The sequence below is a fragment of the Toxotes jaculatrix genome, chromosome 18 (assembly GCF_017976425.1).
Source record: "Toxotes jaculatrix isolate fToxJac2 chromosome 18, fToxJac2.pri, whole genome shotgun sequence".
NCBI classification, from domain to species: domain Eukaryota; kingdom Metazoa; phylum Chordata; class Actinopteri; family Toxotidae; genus Toxotes; species Toxotes jaculatrix.
This window is the reverse complement of record NC_054411.1, coordinates 2,886,516-2,905,674: the sequence shown is the minus strand read 5'-3', so window position 1 is coordinate 2,905,674 and position 19,159 is coordinate 2,886,516. Positions and strand designations below refer to the sequence as shown.

The following is a 19,159-nucleotide window of genomic DNA, read 5'->3' as shown; positions in this document are numbered from 1 at the left end:
CTGATCATCTGGGAAACTTCATAAGTGTAATTTGATGAGATGAAGTCTCAAATCGGTAAATTCCACCCTGTGAGCACAGGGATCTGTTCCTTTTCTACGGTTATTTAGCACTGAAAATGAGCAACAGTCTTTCCACGAGGCAGAACCGTTCAGCGTGTTTGCGTAATGCCTTTGCTGTTTCACTGCATAAACCATTTGGGACCCTTTGACAAATGACAGGCGACCAAGGGGCCCCCTGGAACAGACTGGCCCCAGGGAATAAAGAAACTCCTCAGATCACCTCTGAAGACATCACATTAGGGTTGACTCTGCAATCTTCTGCCACCCTGACAGAACATAAGCTGCAGCTGTAAGCTCTTATCTTGGCGATAAAAAATGAGCTGCTCTTTTATCCGTTCACTTGTTTCTTTTGCAAGTAAATTGATGTAACCTCTGTAAGGTGTTTGCTTGTCAGTTGATATGCTTTACAGAAAAGCTAACGTATTCATTTCTCTTACCATCAGGAGGCAACTCTGCGTCGGAGGGGAAAAAAAAGAGAAAGAGCGGGGAACACGTCAGTCTGTACAGTATCTGTGCTGTGCTGCTAAACACAAGCGTTAATTGGCCGAATGATAATCTTGACTTCAGGTGAGGAACACTCACACATTAAATCAACGTGCTCTCACACTCCAAGAAACACATCTTTCTTTCTCTGACTCTAATTAACAAATCCTGTTTTTTTTTTTTTTTTTACTTTTACAGAAAAAACACAACTGTTAATTGGTTATGTCTTCAACAGTCAAGTTCAAAAATCACTTTCACTGTGCTAAAGTCAGGTGGTTGTTAACTCTTCGTAATGTACATGATTTAAATTCTTGTTTCTGGAGCAGTCTGAATCAGACATACTGTTAAGTTTCACAGAAGAGGGTTTATGGACAAAGCCACATCGGACGACCAATCAAGTAGAGTGAGTAGGGCCCTGGGTGGACATCCATTGGATGAGAGCAGTTGCTGAGAGAATGGATCCAGGGTCACGTGTCAGATAAGGTCATGCGCCTCCATAAATTCAGAGAGCCACACCGTCGGCGCCTCCTCCTCTCTCTCTGCTTTTATGGGCTCAGTTAATTTGATCTTTTAATCAAAAGTGCCCCTGAGGACAGATCCAAGTTCAGATGTTCAGGATGATTTAAAAGGTTTCAGTTAGAATGCTAAGTGGGTAAAGCCGATCCTGGAATGGCACGCAGGGGACACTTTTGAATGTTTACACTCTCATTTATTTATGTCACACTGGATACTTGCTGTGTTTGGGATGAGGGTTGCTAAGTGAAATTAACTCCAGACACTGTCCTTGGCTCTGGGAATGTTTGGATCTTGGACGAAAGCCTACTGGGACTAATTGAGTGAAACCGTTCTGCAAATCTGATGATTTGCAACAACCCACATTATAATAGGAAACCTATTACTTTATAATAAGTGTCCTCGATTTCCTCGAAATTTCCCAATCCTTTTTAGAACCTTTCTTGGAATTAACTCTAATTTGGTCCTTCTTTCTGGGAGAACAGAAACAGAGTTCAAGTTTACTTTGAGACTGCCGTCCCAAAAAAAATAAAAAATGTCAGTGATTTCAGCAAATGCTCAAAAACGACATATATTTATTTATTTTAACCCAAATCACGATCTTTCCCTAAACATAACCAAGTCAGTCTATCCAAACCTTAACCGTAGCATTGCCACAATCTAAGGCTCACTAACTCAGCACTTTATTTTAGTTGATTCTGTGGTAGTTTACCAGTTGAACACTGTATTTTACTTTTAATTAGTTCCAAATTACATAGCTATTTCCAGGAACCTTCCAAGGAAATTATTAGGAAATTATCTGGAATTTATGGACCTGTGAACTGGGTATTACCACATTAAAATAGTAACCTATCTATCCAATCCATCCATAAAACATAGGTCTATACATAGAATGTATAGTAGTGTAATTTCACAGTTATTACTTATTCAGTATGTCATCAATTTATCATCAGAGCACCACCAGACAGAACACACAGTGTCTCAGATTCCTTCAAGCTCAAACTGTACAGATACTGTAAAGAAATGAACCATTCTTCAGCAGTAGTATGATGTAATATATCCACAGATATAAAGGCCCAACAGAAGCACAGGCAGGACATATCACTTTTTATAACCCAGACCTCATCAGTTCACTTCAGACTCAAGTTCATTTCACATGTAAAATACTCAAACGTTCTCTCGGATGCTTTTACTGCAGGATGCTGTCATGAGCTTCTGTGTTGTCTGTTTGTATTTTTACTAATTTTACTGTCGGCTTGTTTCATCTGACAGTTTATCTGATGAATCTGCGGTGACTCGAGCTGCGTTTGAGTCTTTGCATCGTTTTCATCCTGTTGTTTTACATTCCTTCATCTATTCGCCGTGTGGCACTTTGCCACTTTTGTTTGGTGCAAAGATAAAAGTTAATGTTGTGATTATTATTACTCTCAATGTCCAGAAAACTTTCAAGCCTAAACTACATCGCTGCAAAAAATGATGACGCCATCTGCTGAGTGACAAACGTATGATCTGAGTACCGCCCATCACCAGAGCAGTCCCAGGCTTCAGGGAGGACGAGTTTCAGTCTGCCACACTCGCTGACAGGTAGGTACCCTAACACACACGCTGGTTTACACAAAACAAGCACAAAAACGGGAAGCACAGGCAGGCTGGGAAATAGTGTGTCGTGTCTTTTCCTTACCATCCCCAGACTCATTGTTCACTGGATGAAAAGAAACAGTTGGTACATGGAAATTAGTCATGTGGGCGATGAAGGGTTAAAACACATCCCGTGTGTGTTAATGTGTGTGTGTGTGTGTGTGTGCGTGTGTGTGTGTGATTATGAATAAAAAAGCTGTTCAACAAAGATCAGATTAAAGACGATATATAAGCCTGTTCACTGAGACAACTACAGTATCGTCACACACACACACACACACACACACACACACACACACACACACACACACACACACACACACACAGTACAAACACTAATACACAGACACACACACCCATGATAAAGCAAAGCGTTTACCTACAGCGGGCTGGACATCTGTTAATGAAGAATAAGCACCGGTAAAGCAGATGAACTGGACCAAATAAGTGGTAATGCAGATTTTAATGTTGTGCGTTCACGTATGCACACTCACACAACACAAACACACACACACACACAAGTATGACAGAATAACACTTTGCTTCATGAGCCGGCGATGGCTCTGTGAGTAATATTGATCATTTTAGAGATAAATCTATGTTTAATTTAACAGATGAGTAAAGCCACAATGAGATTTCACACACACACACACACACACACACACACACACACACACACACACACACTCTCACACACATTCATACACACACATACAAAACTATTTAGCCAGGACAGAGCTTATCCTCTTCAGCAGGCTGCATCTCTGCCAGTGGAGGTGACATAATAGCATAAAGGGGAACAGCGGCCATTTTGAATAATTTAATTTCTGGGCAACGCAGCAATGAAATCTGAAATGATGATGTGCCTGTGTATTTAAAATGAGATAGAAAATCTATAGAAGTTGCACCTTTTATTATCACTTTTGTTAAACATTATGCAAAGTTACTGTTCTCTTTAGACTGCAGCTCCCACTGAACGTCCTAATGGCTCCTCTTGGTGAGTAAGCTCACTTCTTCCTAACTCTTCCTTTTCTCTCTAACTCCGCTCGCCCAGATTTTGTGTGACGTGAGGACATTTATCAGATTTCACGCAGCTCCCACTGGAGACACAAAAGGCTTTATACAGCTTAATTTGAGCAGCGTCGTACTTGTGTCAGCGCTGGTGTTCGGGGTTGACCACTTTGTGGATCGGGCCTATTATCCTCAGATGTGTTCGGGCTGGGCCTGACTGTCCTCAGGTCCCTTTACAGATCAGGTCTCTTCTTAGAAAACGTAATGTATATTTGATCTGGCAGTACAATACCCAGTTGTAGTGACTACAGCACCATTAAATGATTTTATGGTTCTGCTCAGACTCTCTCTGCTTCACACTCTCTCTGGTTTAATACAGAAAAATTTCACAGTGACTTCAGACTCGTTGTGTTTATGCACATTTAACCAAAACCATGATCTCTACCCAAACTTAACCAAAGTGCTTTTGTTGCCTAAACCACAGGCGAGACTGTGACGTTCACTTTATACACCTGCCAACCACCAACCCATCCTTATCAATCCACGGCCGTTAGTACAGCCTAAGTGGTCTCAGTAATAAGTCTCCCATGTCAAAGTTCTGTGTTTTGTTGACCCATCCATCCACCCTCACCTCCTAACTATCGCTCTTTATACAACATCACCAGACTTCCTCCTTTGCTCCTGTAGTAATTACTGTCACCGCATGAAGTCGCCTAACGATAAAACGTGATTATGCGTCATAATAAGCTGCTGCACAAATGACCCCCAGGGTTGTTTTTTAGGGGCGGACGGTCCCTGTTCTTTAATACAACTTGCTGTTGCAGTTTAGTCGTATATAAATGTCATTTTTAGCAGACAGGGTGGATAGTACTGTATCATAAACATTAGCTTTCATTAGTTGTTACTGTGGGTTGGCCACTGTTCCCCTTCAAAGACACAACTGAGCAGTGTAACTCACTGCTCTGCCTCATCATTGCACTTGCAGACACACACACACACACACACACAGAAACACATGTACAACCTTCTTGCTCATACCCTCTATTATAGTTGCTCCAAAGTATAAATTGACATTTAATCAAACAAGGTGAATTGAAGCAGTACATATTCACACAGGGACTCGACACACAAATGCACAACAAAGCAGATTTTCTTCTCAGGAGACTCATTACTTATTACTTTTAAGAGCTCCTGGCAGAGCAAATCTCCATAAACATGCATATATATTGTGTATTCTGGTGCTTGTCACATAAAAAAATATGCGATATTGCGGCACAGCACAGGATTCCACATGATCTATACCTACACACTGTACGTACAGTACACACACAGCACATGCAGTTCATATTTCATGCAGCTACAGTGCTGTGGGCTACTAAACCCACACACAGTTATTTCACACATTTAGCTGAATGCATTTCCCTCAGCGATGGATTGAACTTTAAAAGGTCAAGATTTTCGGGCTGAAATGAGAGAAAACAGGCTGCCATCCTCGGTCTGTCTCAGACCTCCTTCTCACAAACACAAAACAGTATCATCTTACAGCAGGGTGAGAGTTATCTTTTCCTTAAGCGGTTAAAAAACACTACAGCAACTACATACTTCAAACAGATGCATCTGTAATAAAAATCCAATAATAAAGCATCACGCTGACAGGATTCATTCTGCTGTTCTAGTTTTACTTTAGATACTTCAGGTACATTTTCTGTAAATACAGGACTTTACCTCGGGGTGGTGCCTCTTTTTTTTTTAAGCGAAAGATCTGAAAACTTCTTCAACCACTGCCAGTGAAGAGCTGCACAATAAGTCCTGCGGCCACATTGCTTTCTGGTCTACCAAGACAACCACAAAACAAAGTGGTGAGGACATAAAAAAAAGAACTGCTGCTCTTGGATTGTAAAGAAAAAGACATCAAAACATTATGTTTGGCTCTCACTGACGTGGTGGATAAAGAATGCTTTCCTTTAACTTGATTAAAACATTTTACAGAATGGTTTTACAACACAATGGACTTTAGATGAGTTCATTAAATCTGAAGTGAAAAAGTGAAAACATACTCTGTAAATAAATAAGCAGTGAACCAGAGTTTTTTTTCCCTCCAGTGCATTGTCTCAATGTGATAAACAACCTTTTTAAAATAGCATTTTATCTAACGAAGAATTGCACTGGCCAAAGCCCTCAGCCATAGTCAGCACCCGTAAGGTTTAAATATGGAATGCTAACACTGCTAACAAGACACTTTTACAATGGTAGCTGAAGGACAAACGTGAAAGATTAATTTGCATGTACCGTATACATTTGAAGAATTACGTATACCCAAGCTGGAATAGGAAAGTCAGACGCACATACACACCCACATTCAGTGCATACGTGTACATATACACATAGAGTGAGGCTTACATATATATTAAACACCTTCTATTTTGCTCCTAACACCTGATTTAATTAGCAACTCTGGTGCTTAAAATAAACTCATAACATGTCCTTAGTGCTAATAAAAGACTATGAAAGTGTGGTGTGTGTGTGTGTGTGTGTGTGTGTGTGTGTGTGTGTGTGTTGTGTGTGTTGTGTGTGTTGTGTGTGTGTGTGTGTGTAGCAGCGGCACAGTGGGGATCATGCATCTCCACACTCAGTTCCATCACCACAGAAGTTCACTGCTTCTGTGTTTGTTTGATCTTTAAATCTTACCCTCCTCCTCTGCCGGCTTCTCTGAATGAGGGGAAAGACACATTATTTTGCAGATGAGGATGATGAGGATGAGGATGATGAGGATGATGATGATGATGTATAGACAGTTACATCTATGGTGCACACACACACTGAATGCGGCGTGTTTTTCTTACCCTTCTTGTCTGAAAAGAAGAGAAACAAGAAGAATGTATCAGAAAATTAAACAATCTTTATGAGAAGCTTTTATTAAAACAGCTGTATTTCAGTAGCCATAGTAGTTTAATTGTATAATAGCTGATTACTGTATGCATAACTCAAAAATAAATTGGATTTCTGCAGCACAGCTTGTGGGATGAGATTAGATGTCGTGAAGACACTTACCAGCAGGGGCTGCTGCAGCCTTATCGCCCTTGGCTGCTGCAATTAAACAACAATTATGTAAATTAATTTGTACATCCTCATTATTTCATATCATACAACACCAGCAGCACAGTGTTTGGAAAGTCACAGCTTTAAGAGCGGAGACTCACTAAACTGTTTAAAGAGCTGCATCTTGTGATCTGAATCCTCAGGAGGCAGTAACTAATAATCATTTCTATACATATCTGAGGGCATTTGTTCACCACTCTGCTTATCTACAACGCTATCTATCATGCTTTTTTATATACACAAATATACAAAAATGCACAACATATAAACTTTAAAATTAATAGTTCGTTTTAGTTTAACATAAACACACATTCACGAGCACCCGCACATAGAATCTACATTCAGGCAACCTTGGTTTGTGCACCTCCCCTCGATCTCTGTAGGGTTTGCCTCTGGCAAAAGTGAGAGTACTGGATTTCAGCAGGGGAATAGTGTGTGATTCAGATGAGGCACGGGTTTACAGAAAGAGTGAGGCTGAGATAAATATAAGCAAGTTTTTCAGCGATCATGAGGAATAATTGGGCTTAAAAAATCTGAAAGGGGCGGCCTCAAGACAAAAATGCTTTTGATAGGATAAGTACATCAAAGTTCCAGGATCCCAGATCTAGGTTACTTTAGAAGCTCAAGGGTGTCTAATGAGATGGCAGATTAGGCCTGAGTTTCTGTCTGCCAGACAAACTACGGCACATGGCTGCACAGTAATAATTCAGCGTTGGCAGCGTTCACATCTTAGCCGTCTTTTTCATTAATTTCACAGGTCTCTTCCCTCGTTAGGGCCCCTGTTTAAATGTTAAAAAAGGTTTCAGTGGCTTGCTTTGCCGGGGAGGTACGGTTGAGGCAGCGAAGCGAATTAAAGGGCTGAGCCCCTGAAATGAATGAGGACATCATCTTGACAGCTATCATCTCTCCAAACCACCAACAACAAGCCACAACTGGCACTGCACAGCAAGTGTCCCATGAGCCTACTTAACAGCGGGTCTAAGATATCAAGGCTCGGCCTTGGCGCTCTGCTAGTACTTAAGGCTGGCACACTATGTCTGGCACACTGGTGGTGGGGGGGCAACACTTCTATTTTGGATAAGGTTTGTTTTTCAGACAGCAATCTGTTAATGCCTCCCTCAGCACTTTAGTCCAAGAGGGGATCCGTGACGCACCAGGCAGTAAAAACTTTCTTTAGATTCCTGCTGTAGCATCTATCCCGCCCTCCTAATGTAAATCAGAGGAGAGGGAGTGTCTGAATTTCAGATTACTCAGGTGTTCTTCTGGTCCTCAGTTTTTCGTTGGCTGTTCTACCTTGATTTCAAGGTGTTTACAAGCAGGATTTGATCTCTCACTTGTCACGGCATAACAGAAGACAGGAGGAGGGTTTGTTTCTGAGAAACAGTCCTCGAGAGAGACAAATGGGGACTTTAAGTAAATGTCATAAAATCACCATGGAAACAGACCCCTGCTGTTTCAGATATGTGTGATTAATAATATAACCCTTTTCCCAAAAAACGACCTGAAATTCAAAAAGTGAGTGCCAGACGATCAGTCCCATCGGTGTCTCGCTAATCCGAACGGAGTATTACCGATTCTGAGAGGAAATTTTTGTATGAGAGACTGTTAATAAACGCCATAAAACCCCTCAGCATGACATCAAAGTCAAATTAAATGTATCTGCTCAAAGATCAGTCTTGTGTCTCAGAAATGCATCTTCCTCTGACTGCAGCTTTTTGCATTTTGAGTTTATTTTTTGGAATTATACAAAGGCGTGAGGACAGTTTGCTCTGTTTCACTGAGCACATCCTTTCATCTCCTGTTATCAGAGATGAGACACAAGAGCTTTCCCAGCCCCTACACCTGTAATGTCATACTAATACAAACCAGTATGAAGCAGGAAAGAAGGAAGAGGTGAGTGTGACATTACTCTGACATTGTTTGATGGCGACGGAGCATTTCCAGGGTTAAAAAAAAATAAAACACACAAAACTTTCTTAGATGTAACAGTTTCAGTTGTCAGAGTCAGAGTCTCATTTATTGTCAGTGGAGCGGCTGCACATCAATGTAAGAATCTCAGATGAGAGTTCTGGTTCGCTGGTGTCGAGATTTGAGGGAAAGATACTGAGTCTCGGAAACTTTGATTTGACTGTTTTGAGCCTCAGGAGCGGTATCTGCGACGTGACATTTTAAACAGCTCTAACAGCGCTGATTAAAGGTGTCACTGTGGCTGATGCAAAAACTCTGAACTCTCAGAAGTCAGTGTAAGCTCTCCTAAACAATACATGAATAAAACAAATATTTCAGTCACACCATAAATTGGAAAAACACCTTTCCAAGAGCTGGGGGAGATTAGACTTGCTAATTTCTGAGGGATGGTTAAAAAAAAAAAAAACCTTATTTATATTCCAAATGACAACCTCTTTATTTACATCACAACTAGGAAATATCATGACAAAACATCATAGGCTGGCTATAACAAACATGAGATATAATATCTCTTTACCCTGCGGCGGCGTGCTGTCTGCGTGCAAAGAGGTAAGATAGTGAGATTCTCAGCGATCACTTTGCATTTTCCTCTATTTCTTCCAGCAACACTGCGTGTGCAGTAAATTGAGTTTCCACAGAAGAATTTTTAGACCGCCAAGGTCACTGCCCGCCTCCTCTACGGATGATTACATATAGGGATTGTATACATGTTATCAGGATCATCCTTTCATATCTAATTTATAAGCTTTTCACTGCTCAGCATTGCCTATTTTTTTTTCCCTGTTAAGGTAGTTAACAGTGTGAGGGTGGGTATCTGGCCAGTGCTTTTGAATTTATGTGAAAGTGAAAGTAAGGCTAACATGGCAGCCTCATGGTTTATCCTCTGAACATGTGGAACATTCATGGCACCACCAAAGTCAGTCGGATTCATCCTGTGGGGATCGTGAGCCTCTGCTAAATTTCATTTAATTCGAGATTAAATCGCTCTCTCTTCCCGTGTTTCATTCACTCTGGACCAAAGTGACGAGCTGACCAACAGGCTGACATTGCCATCAAACTGCTAGCGTGACTATACATGACCACTATGTCAGGAAAAGATGGGAAGCCATGATCCAGTTTTTTTTTTAAAAAAGGGCTGAATTTAAGCTTTAAGTTTCCTCAGTTCCATACCCAGCACTCATTTTTAATTTGGGCAGATAGGGCAAATCTACTGCATCTCAATTAGTGAATGTGTGACGTGGTTCTCTACTGTAGCTCCACTTTGTGATTTAGCCTGATAAGATGAGTGTATTTTCACACACACCCAAAAAAAAAAAAAATCTTGCAGAGTGCAGCTTTTAAAAAAAAAAAACTATTTTCCCCCTCTAATTATCCATAAGTGACCTGTTTCTCCTTCAGCCCACTTTAAAAGGCCTTCTCTCCGTTTACTCTGTGCTCTCCCTCTATCACAGGCCTGTCTGTCCTGCTCTGCAGTAAAGCTGTGAGCAAGCCGCTAAGTCACAACCAGGACAACTGTGACCCTTGAACCTCCCGCGCTAATGCTGAAGGTAATGCACAGCTGATGAACACTCTGCGTGTGCGGATCCGTCTCCGCTCTCATTACCGTCCACGCTTCATCGACGGTCCTGTCTGGCCCAGATAATTTCACTCTACAGCCGTCTGTGTCCCTGTCTTCCAGGTATCTGTTAAATGGATAATGTCTCTTGCGGTCCCCGTTCCTTCTTCCTTTTCACTTAATGCAAATCCCTACTCTCAGCACTTTTTTTGTCCCCCCACCATTTCTTTGTCCTACTTTAATCTGATTCCACTTTCTTCTAAGGAAAAAAATAAAAGAAGGAGAGCGCGTTAAGTAAGATGGCGAGCAAAGAGGTGGAAACTAAAACGGGGAAAGAGAAGAAGAATGAGCCAGGCCAACGCCGGGTCAAGGATGGCGTGAAGCCTCACGTTAAGAGCCTGAGGATTGGGTTCTTCGGTGGGGGAGATGAGATACACACCGTTATATTTAACAAATATCATGTGAGATGCTTGTTGAAAGAGGATTTTATTTTATTTATTACTCAGTTTTCGCTGACCCCGTCACTGTCAATACTTCCTTTAAATACACCCATTACTTAATGCTCTGTGCATCATAAATACAGACCCGTTTTATTTCCACCGCTAATATCGTTTTAAACGCTCAAGGACTTTAATGCCCCACAAAGTGGTTCGGACCATAAACTGATTAAGATTAAGTAAGTGTAATATTACCTAAGTTGAGACGTAGAGGGGACGTTTGCGTGTAAAATAGGCCTGTGCTGGTTTTTGGAGCTCAGCTGGTGGAGCAGAGCGCTGACAGTGCGCGGGCTGGGGATTTGACTCTGACCACAGACACTAAAAGATGTATGCATTCTCGATTTTTAAAGGCTCTCGCAACATAAGCATCCACTAAATGGCATGTATGTATTATATATATAAATAGCACTGTTTCATAAGGTCACATATATACATACATTTATTGTTCTTTCTTTAGACAAATCAAAAACTTTCACAAACTGGAGTACAGTTACATCATTAACATGGTATGTGTCATGTTATATGGAGCAAGGATGGACATCTATTTATATATTAACATGCCACATGTTATTGTAATGAGACCCAGCGACCTGCATGATGTTAATGATGTTGTTTATGGACTATTTTAACATGAAAACACATCAGCATCACGTTGTAATACTGAACAATGAGTAGATTAACATTGCTGTGTTCATCCTCCACACAGTGTCTCTCTCTCCCTCTGTCTCTCTCTCTCTCTCTGTCTCTCTCTCTCTCTCTCTCTCTCTCTCTCTCTCTCTCTCTCTCTCTTGCTCTCTTGCTCTCTCTCTCTCTCTTCCCGTTTTGCTTTTGGAGGGTAACCTCTGTGGAATGTGCTTCGTTAATCTCTCTTGACATTTCCCTGTCTTCCTTTGCTGCGTATGTCTCCTGCTTGTTCAGTCGGTTGAACCAGAGGAGTCAGGCCAAACCAAACATTTGAATCTTTAAATCTTTCTCTCTCATCGCCGAACAAAGCCAAACGGGGCACAGATTCCTGGGTTTTGATGCTGGATGCCGAGCAGCTGTCTCTTTAAACTCAGATTGATACTTCTAATGCTGCTGCTGAGGAATGCACCACTTAAGTGGTTTTGTTTCTAGTGGAGCCTGATGTTGGAGGACTGCTGAATACATTAAGTCACTTAAGCGTGTCTACAACCGTAAGCTATGGCAACAGCAGACGTGTTAACTAGAGACTGGGGCCCACGCGGCCTCCTCTCTGGCTGAGCGCAACGCCATCTGATGGTAACATATTCCCGCTGTTCATACTTTGTTAATGCAGCCTGGTGCCCTTTTACACGCCACCACACTTGCACCTCTCTACATTGGGCAAGTGTGTCAGTCACAGGTGAAACTATAAGCTCGTGTTACCGTGTGTGTTTGTGAGCGTGTAACTGTATACATGCAGATCCAGCGAGTACCAGGTTGCAGTTTCACTTTCTTCTTGGAGTCAGACCTGCTCTGGAAGCAAAATGTGCGATAGACCCCAAAGTCCAGAGCTCAGAACCTCACAATACATCCATGCGTGACTCTATCATTCGTCAGGCGTAATATAACATTTCCTTAAAAAGCTGAAAGTTTATTTGTCTGCAGATGGCGTCTCAGAAAACCAGAGCAAATGGAAGCCCCGAGGTAGATCGTAAAAAAAAAGTCTAGATCTGTTTGAACCACACAAGAAAGAAACATCTGTTCATCTTAACTTATTGCACAACATCAAGCCAAAACCATCTCATGTCCGTATGTGCTTCCATTCTACAAAAGTTTCTACCCTCTAAGATAAAATGTGAAGATAGTTTTCCTCTAAGACACAGAATCAACTTTTGGATTTTGGAATTCAGGGATATTCAGGGGTTAAAAAAGAAAAGGCATGAGAGGGGATCATTTTTAAAGGCACTCCAACAATTTTACACATTAAGATAAGTTTACTCATCGTGGGGAGAACTACTGTCTGTCTGTGAAAACAGTTGTAAGCTGTAAAAATAACTTTGAGTTCCCTGGGTCTTGGGCTCAGAGACTGAAGTCCATTAGGCAGTGAGGGTCTGATGAATAATGCTGTCGAGTTGCATCATGGGAAGTGTAGGATCCTGCGTGTTTTGGAGCTCGACCCAAAAATGATTCATCAGTTTTGATCATTCTTTCTTTAATCGCTCACGATTCCTCGAATCTGATGAAAGTGCTGGAGTTCCCGTCAAAGCCTGGCAGTGTTGGTGCAAACAATTTAGCCATAAGCTGTTTAAATTTACTGATCTTAATAGTGAAATTTACTTAAATAATCAATTTAATAATGAACTTCAAAGCGGAAAATTGCAGCTGCTTTGTCTCCACCTGCGTAGACTGAATTCAGCCAATCGTATTACTCCCGCTTTGAGAGCAGCTCTGCATTGGAGTGATGTTTTTAGTAACTGAAACTCCAATCCGCTCCAATTTATACGCATATTTGCCTCTGCAATCCTACAGGGAAATTCCTCAATGCCTTAAGAGCACCTTAATCCCACTTTAAAAGCAACTCATTCCATTATTATACCCCATGATCACACCAGGCCAAGTCGCTGCTACTGTACTTAAACCCACATGATGATGCGACTGAGATGTGTTTTTTTTGTATTTGCATAATATTCAAATATACATCAAAATGGGGGAAATTGGCAGTGGAGTATAAAGAGAAGATTAATATTCAAACAATCTATTTATAAACCGGAGTGTGTGGATGAGTATCAATGGTATTATTGGCACTTGGCTGGCATCCACACTGGGGGCAGAGCGTGACTGATGGAGTTTCACCATTTTATGACGAGGATGGAGAGCGGTGCTGTCGGCAGAGCCGAGGTACACTTAAGCCTCTGCCTTCCCAATCGCTCAATCATTTGCCAAGTTAATTTGACAGTCTTGATGATCTGACTTGCAGCTGTATCATGTACTGAATAGAGCATCACCCCCTGTAGGAGGAGAAGGTAAATGGATAAACTTAGAGTGACGATTAAATAGTAGCTTGACATGCAGATTAGCGATGGATGTTGTAAAACCAACGTCAGAGGACAGATATTCCAGTAATTCCAGCGATTGTCAACCTTGCAATCGTCACATCAAATGTAATAACCACACAAGGGCGCTTTGAGTATTTCTCTTAAGTCTCACCACAGCGCAGCTTTCTGCTAAATCAATTTTGAACACAGTTTTTAAAATCAGGTCACCCTAAAAGTTTGAAGGATCCAGTTAAGAGCATTAGATCTGCATGTATTTCTTAGGTTTGTAAGACACCTACATAAAGACAATTTATTCAGTCTTTCCAAACAGAAAAATTATTTAAACACGTAGTGAGATGTATTTGTGTTCTCAGGAACCAGCTGGATTTGAACACGTGGGAGGAGGGAGACATGAGGCCTGACTCACAGAAACTACTTCCAGCAGCTTTGGGTTTTGATTGTCCAAATGTCAGTCTTCCTCCTGTCTGTGACCTTTCACCTAAAAGTGAAACTGTCAGCTGTTTATTCTGGATGAGAGCTCACAGTTTTAAACATACTGGCCGTGAACGGAACGGGAGCAGCATTTACATGTTTGGATGACCCACTTTTTGATTTTGGCTGCTGAGCTTCAGCTTGTAGGGTAAAAATATATATATATATTTTAATATTTTAAAGGATTTGTTAAATGTGCTTTGAATAAGACTTAAGTCAAGTTGATTTTATTTATGAAGCACCAAATCACAACAGAAGTTATCTCAGGGCACTTTTAGAAGATAATAGTATAATATTCTCCTCCAGCTTTTCTGTTCCATCCTTAGTGGATTAGCAGAGAGATTATTATAGCTGTTGTTTTCCTTCTATAATCAGAATTACTACATAAATTTAGTGGTTTTAAATTAACTTCCCAAAAATAATGCAGGTGAAAAACACTTGAAGCTCACGACATAATTACAGTCTATGAAAATATTTTGAATCACTTCAACCTGAATAGTGTTTTGTCAAATTAATTAAGCGAGCTCAGACTATTATCAAGTATTATTACTATTTTGATAATAAACGAAATCATTTATGAGCAAGAATTTCCTGCTCCCATCTTCTCAGATGTGACTGGTTTTTATTACCCAAACCTTCTCTGTTAGTAGCCTGAGTATATTTGAGGTAAGCTTTTTGAATTTGGAGAATTGTGATTGACCTTTTTGCACTGGTGTAGTCATTTATCTTTAGACTTTTCTCTGAGGTTTGAAGAGAAGATTTTCCTCTTTGGGCCTCAAACAGTTATTTAAATCAAACCATCTGAGAAGTTTAGAGGGGAAACGATTATTTGGTGGAACTGCAAACAATTCATAGATATTTAAGAGGTCAAAAGTCAGAAAAGGTTGGGAGCCAGTGGTTTAATCTTGAAAAGTGTGTTACACTACAACAAACCCACTAGGATCTATTGTAGCTGCTGTGATCAGAGGTTTGGTCTTAGATGATTGTACTGTCATGTTCGTAGAAGTGAAAATTTTAGTGGCCTTTTTGTGTTGTTTTATTGTGGAAGTGAGGATGCTACACATCAAATTTACAGGACGACACATAATTCGTCCCATTTTTTTTTCCTCTGTATTTCATTTGATCTCAGCAGCATGTGTTGAGCTCTGCCGAGACCTTTTATACAAAGAAAAAGGTCACTAATAATGTTTCTCCCACTGAGACAAGTTGATAAACCTTTAAAGGTGCTGAGGTTCCTATGTTATTTAGTCTGGATGCATGCTGGAACGTCATGCTTTAAGCCTGTTGTGGCTGGGGACTGAGGGATTAGACACGCAAGCCTGTGGGGGGAATGTGAGGGACAGGTCGGCTGTATATAACACTGGGTTGTAGTGATGACGATAAGAATTATGACTTGTTTGGATTCCACCGGCGATGTCTTTCTCCCCTTCCTCTCCCCTCCCTACCCCTCTCCGCCACACGTGAGGATGAAGATTTATGGATGAACAAAGGGGGAGAAAGGGAGGGATTTGGTAATAGGTTTGGAAGAGGGAATAAAAGTGGTGTGAAACTGAAGATTAGATTTTATGGCACTGCCATAAACTTTCTTGACGATTTGAATGTGCTGGTATTGCGTGAATAAAGCCGTCGCAACATGAGAAAACATTTGCTAAGTACAACTCTAATTTAGGGATGAGGAATATGTAGTGTTCAGTAAACAAAGGCGGCTTTAGATACCGTATTAAGCTGTCGTCTGCTTCAGCTTTCCATTCGTTTCCTTTTGTCTTCAACTCAGTCTGCGCTCCAAATAGGCCAAGGCCTTTCTCAAAGCACAGAGGAAGTTCAACAGATAAATTCTGGCTGTGTATCCTCTGCACAACACACCGCCGCGCCTGTGTTTAGAGAGCCTTTGTTAATGATATATCAGGGCTCAGTTAACTTTTCACACTCTCTTTGTAGGACTTCATGGCGCAGTCGCTCGACTCTGCATCTGTCTGTAATCCATCAAGCAGCGGCCGCATACCTGTGGGAACTTGATGATGGCACTGGTATGAGGTAATGCTACACTGGACCAGTTCTGAGACATGCGGCTTCGGACTGGGGGGGTCTAGGGGTGGGGGGGCGGGGTGACAGGATGTTAGCCTCCTTCTACCCTGTAGCCTATAGAGGTGACGGGAGGTTTAACCTTCCACTAAACAACTGCTGCCATGCAAAAACAAGAAGATTGAGTCATGGATGCTCAGGATCCTGGGGCCAGTTTCACGAAGATGGACTTCAGCGATGGCTTAGATCAAAGTAACAGACTTCAGATAGATGTCTAATTGCACACAACTGTCCAGTTCTCGTCCAGTGTTAATTAGGACCAATTTGCTATGAATTTTGGGTAACTTAAGACTTTATTTTGACGTGACTAACCAAACAACTGCGTCAAACCGCTCAGCACCGTTCACTGCAGCAGAAAATATTTGCCTTCTGGAGACATTCAACAGTTACAAGGACGTTTTACTGGCAAAATCAGTGATGAATGTGACAATACAACAAACTTCCAGAGGCATAAAATCTCAGCGCAGTGTGGACCCAGAGCAGGGCTGAGCTGCTGTAGTTTCTCATTACTGCAGGGCTCTCAGTACGTTTGCTGACTCGTCAGTCAGTCTCAGGATAACGTCTTTGGCCAAACAACAATGACAGTGGTGGTGTCTACACTGCTGTCTATTTCCAACAAGTTATATGGCAGTGTCTGTCCATTCTCATTACTCGTTCCACAACATTGTTTGAAAACCACAAATTAGTCATTTTTCCCTCTTTTTTTGTCATGTGGTGGTCGGCAGGTGTCACTGTTACCATGGAAACGTGGCTAACGAGTTCAAAGTCAAGGTCTGGACACACCAAAAAAAAAAAACTTTGCAGAAAAATAAAATGAATTCAACGGGAATCGCTGCGATCACAGGATCAACTTTTGTGAACTTTGAACCATGAATTTACGCCGTTGAAAGACAGAGGGTCGTCGTGACAGTGCCGACCTTTGACGGGAAGGAGTCCAAAACGAGAAACTATCACAGCACACTAGCTGCTTTTACTGAGCCTCCTATTGAATTCCCAGCAATTAGTCCTGCTTAAAATAGTTAAGAACTAGACAGCTTTGTGCAACAGATGACTTCTATCTGAAGTCTACCACTTTGATCTAAGTCATAATTAAAGTCCATCTTTGTGAAACTGGCCCCGGCTCTGCTGCCTTGTCCTGAGAGGGGAGGGAGGGCTGTTTGGGTAGCGCCGCTGGCCTCTGGCAGTATTACTAGTAATTAAAAATTGGGTTGTTATTTCTGCACACGCTCAGCAATGGAGCAGAGCCAGAGAACCGGCACCCTGGCACCCTGCAACTATCAGCATCAACGCTGGTGCACAAGGTCTAATTATTCTGTAACTGGTTCGTTCCAAAGAGCCCGCCGCTTCATTAGACAAAACAAGTCAACAACTTATGGCTGCTGTGAGAAACAATGATGCTGCTGAGCTGTTGTGTTTTTTTTTCCAAAGTGTGGGTCAACCAGGGGCTAACCATGTGGACGCTCCCCTCCCTTCCCACAGGCGCCTTCCCCTTCGTGGATCTACAAGGCCACAGCCGGGACTCCTGCACTTGAGGACTATTCCTGTGGCTGTTTATTGGGATGCGTGCTTCCCCCAGATCCCCACGGCTTCTTGAGTCCCGGGGCCTGAACCGTTTAGAGCAAGATGGCACCAGGGGAGTCACATGAGCTGCTGCCAGCTGATCGACAGGGGCAGAGGGGCTCCAAAGCTGAGAAAGTGTGATGAAGTTCAAGAGATGGGCAACGATTTGGGATGGGTGGAAACACAAGCACAAGAGGAGCCTGAGAGAAGGTAGTAATGTGGTGTTAGGAACATGATATGTGTGATGTCAGGACACTGGATTGGTGACACATTGGTAAGATATAATGAAATGCACGGATGGAATTACTGCATGATGGAGAATTAAAAGGGAAAGGGTATAAAGTGCTCTGGAGGGGAAAGATTTCAGTTCTATCAAGCGCTGCCGTGAATATATTTCATCACACTTTTACGCTGACATATGTCTCCAGATGTGGACTTTTAGGGAACCAATGAAAGACACGTTTTGTTTTTAGGAAACTGTATTTTTTGGATTTTGTCTAGTGAAGCTTGAAAAAGCAAAAGAGATCACAGATTTTTTTTTTTTTTTATCAACCTGTGACAGAAAATGTGATACCTTGACTGAAATCCAGAGAAAATGGGAGTTCTGACTTTTTTTGCACAGTAACAGCGATATGGTGAACTTCCTGCAAACTGGCACGGGGAGACGGATGCCAGCGGAGGAGACAGCGTAACAGAATGAGGGAGGCAATCAGGGTCAGATAGATTAGGTGTCTGAGGTGCAGAGATACGACGCAAGGTAGTTACACCTGACTTGGCAGAGGTCCCTCTAACAAATCACCCCGCTCATCTCTCTCTCTCTCGCTTTTATGTGTTGCCTCCTGCTTTCCTTCCCTCCTTTCTTTACGCATACATTTGTTTCTCGGGTTTCGAGCTACCAGCTGATTTACGGCGCTTTGAGGTCGCTGCTGACAAAGGAGGCAGTGCATAGTTTAGACCCCATGACTGATACAAACATTAAGACACGCACCGCAGCCTGTGGAGTTTAATGCCACAAATTACAGTGCTGTATCAGTGGTGGTTTAATGTTTCAGTGTGTGGGTTATTAAATGTTATACCACATATATGGAAAGGTTATGCCACGCTGCTGGAGTCCCATATGTGCAGTTTATGATGCAATGAAAGGTCTAATTATCAGTGATGAAACAAGGCATTTACTGTCCTTTACACACCCTGTTTTACATTCTTCCGATTAAAGAACTTAA

At 41.8% G+C, this 19,159-nt stretch overlaps 1 protein-coding gene across 3 annotated transcripts in view; it reads right to left on the bottom strand.

The window, feature by feature from the left end:
- The window catches only part of mybpc2a (myosin binding protein Ca), a 44,495-nt gene that overhangs the window by 24,302 nt on the left and 1,034 nt on the right, over positions 1-19,159 (bottom strand). Inside the window, exons 2-5 of one of the 3 annotated variants that reach the window (XM_041063112.1) lie at positions 6,757-6,792; positions 6,549-6,557; positions 6,394-6,414; positions 498-512 (exon numbers count right to left, since the gene is read on the bottom strand). In XM_041063112.1, the coding sequence (XP_040919046.1) occupies positions 498-512; positions 6,394-6,414; positions 6,549-6,557; positions 6,757-6,792 (81 nt within the window). The remainder of the gene's footprint in view (positions 1-497; positions 513-6,393; positions 6,415-6,548; positions 6,558-6,756; positions 6,793-19,159) is intronic. The other 2 variants (XM_041063113.1, XM_041063114.1) reach the window with 2 other exon arrangements.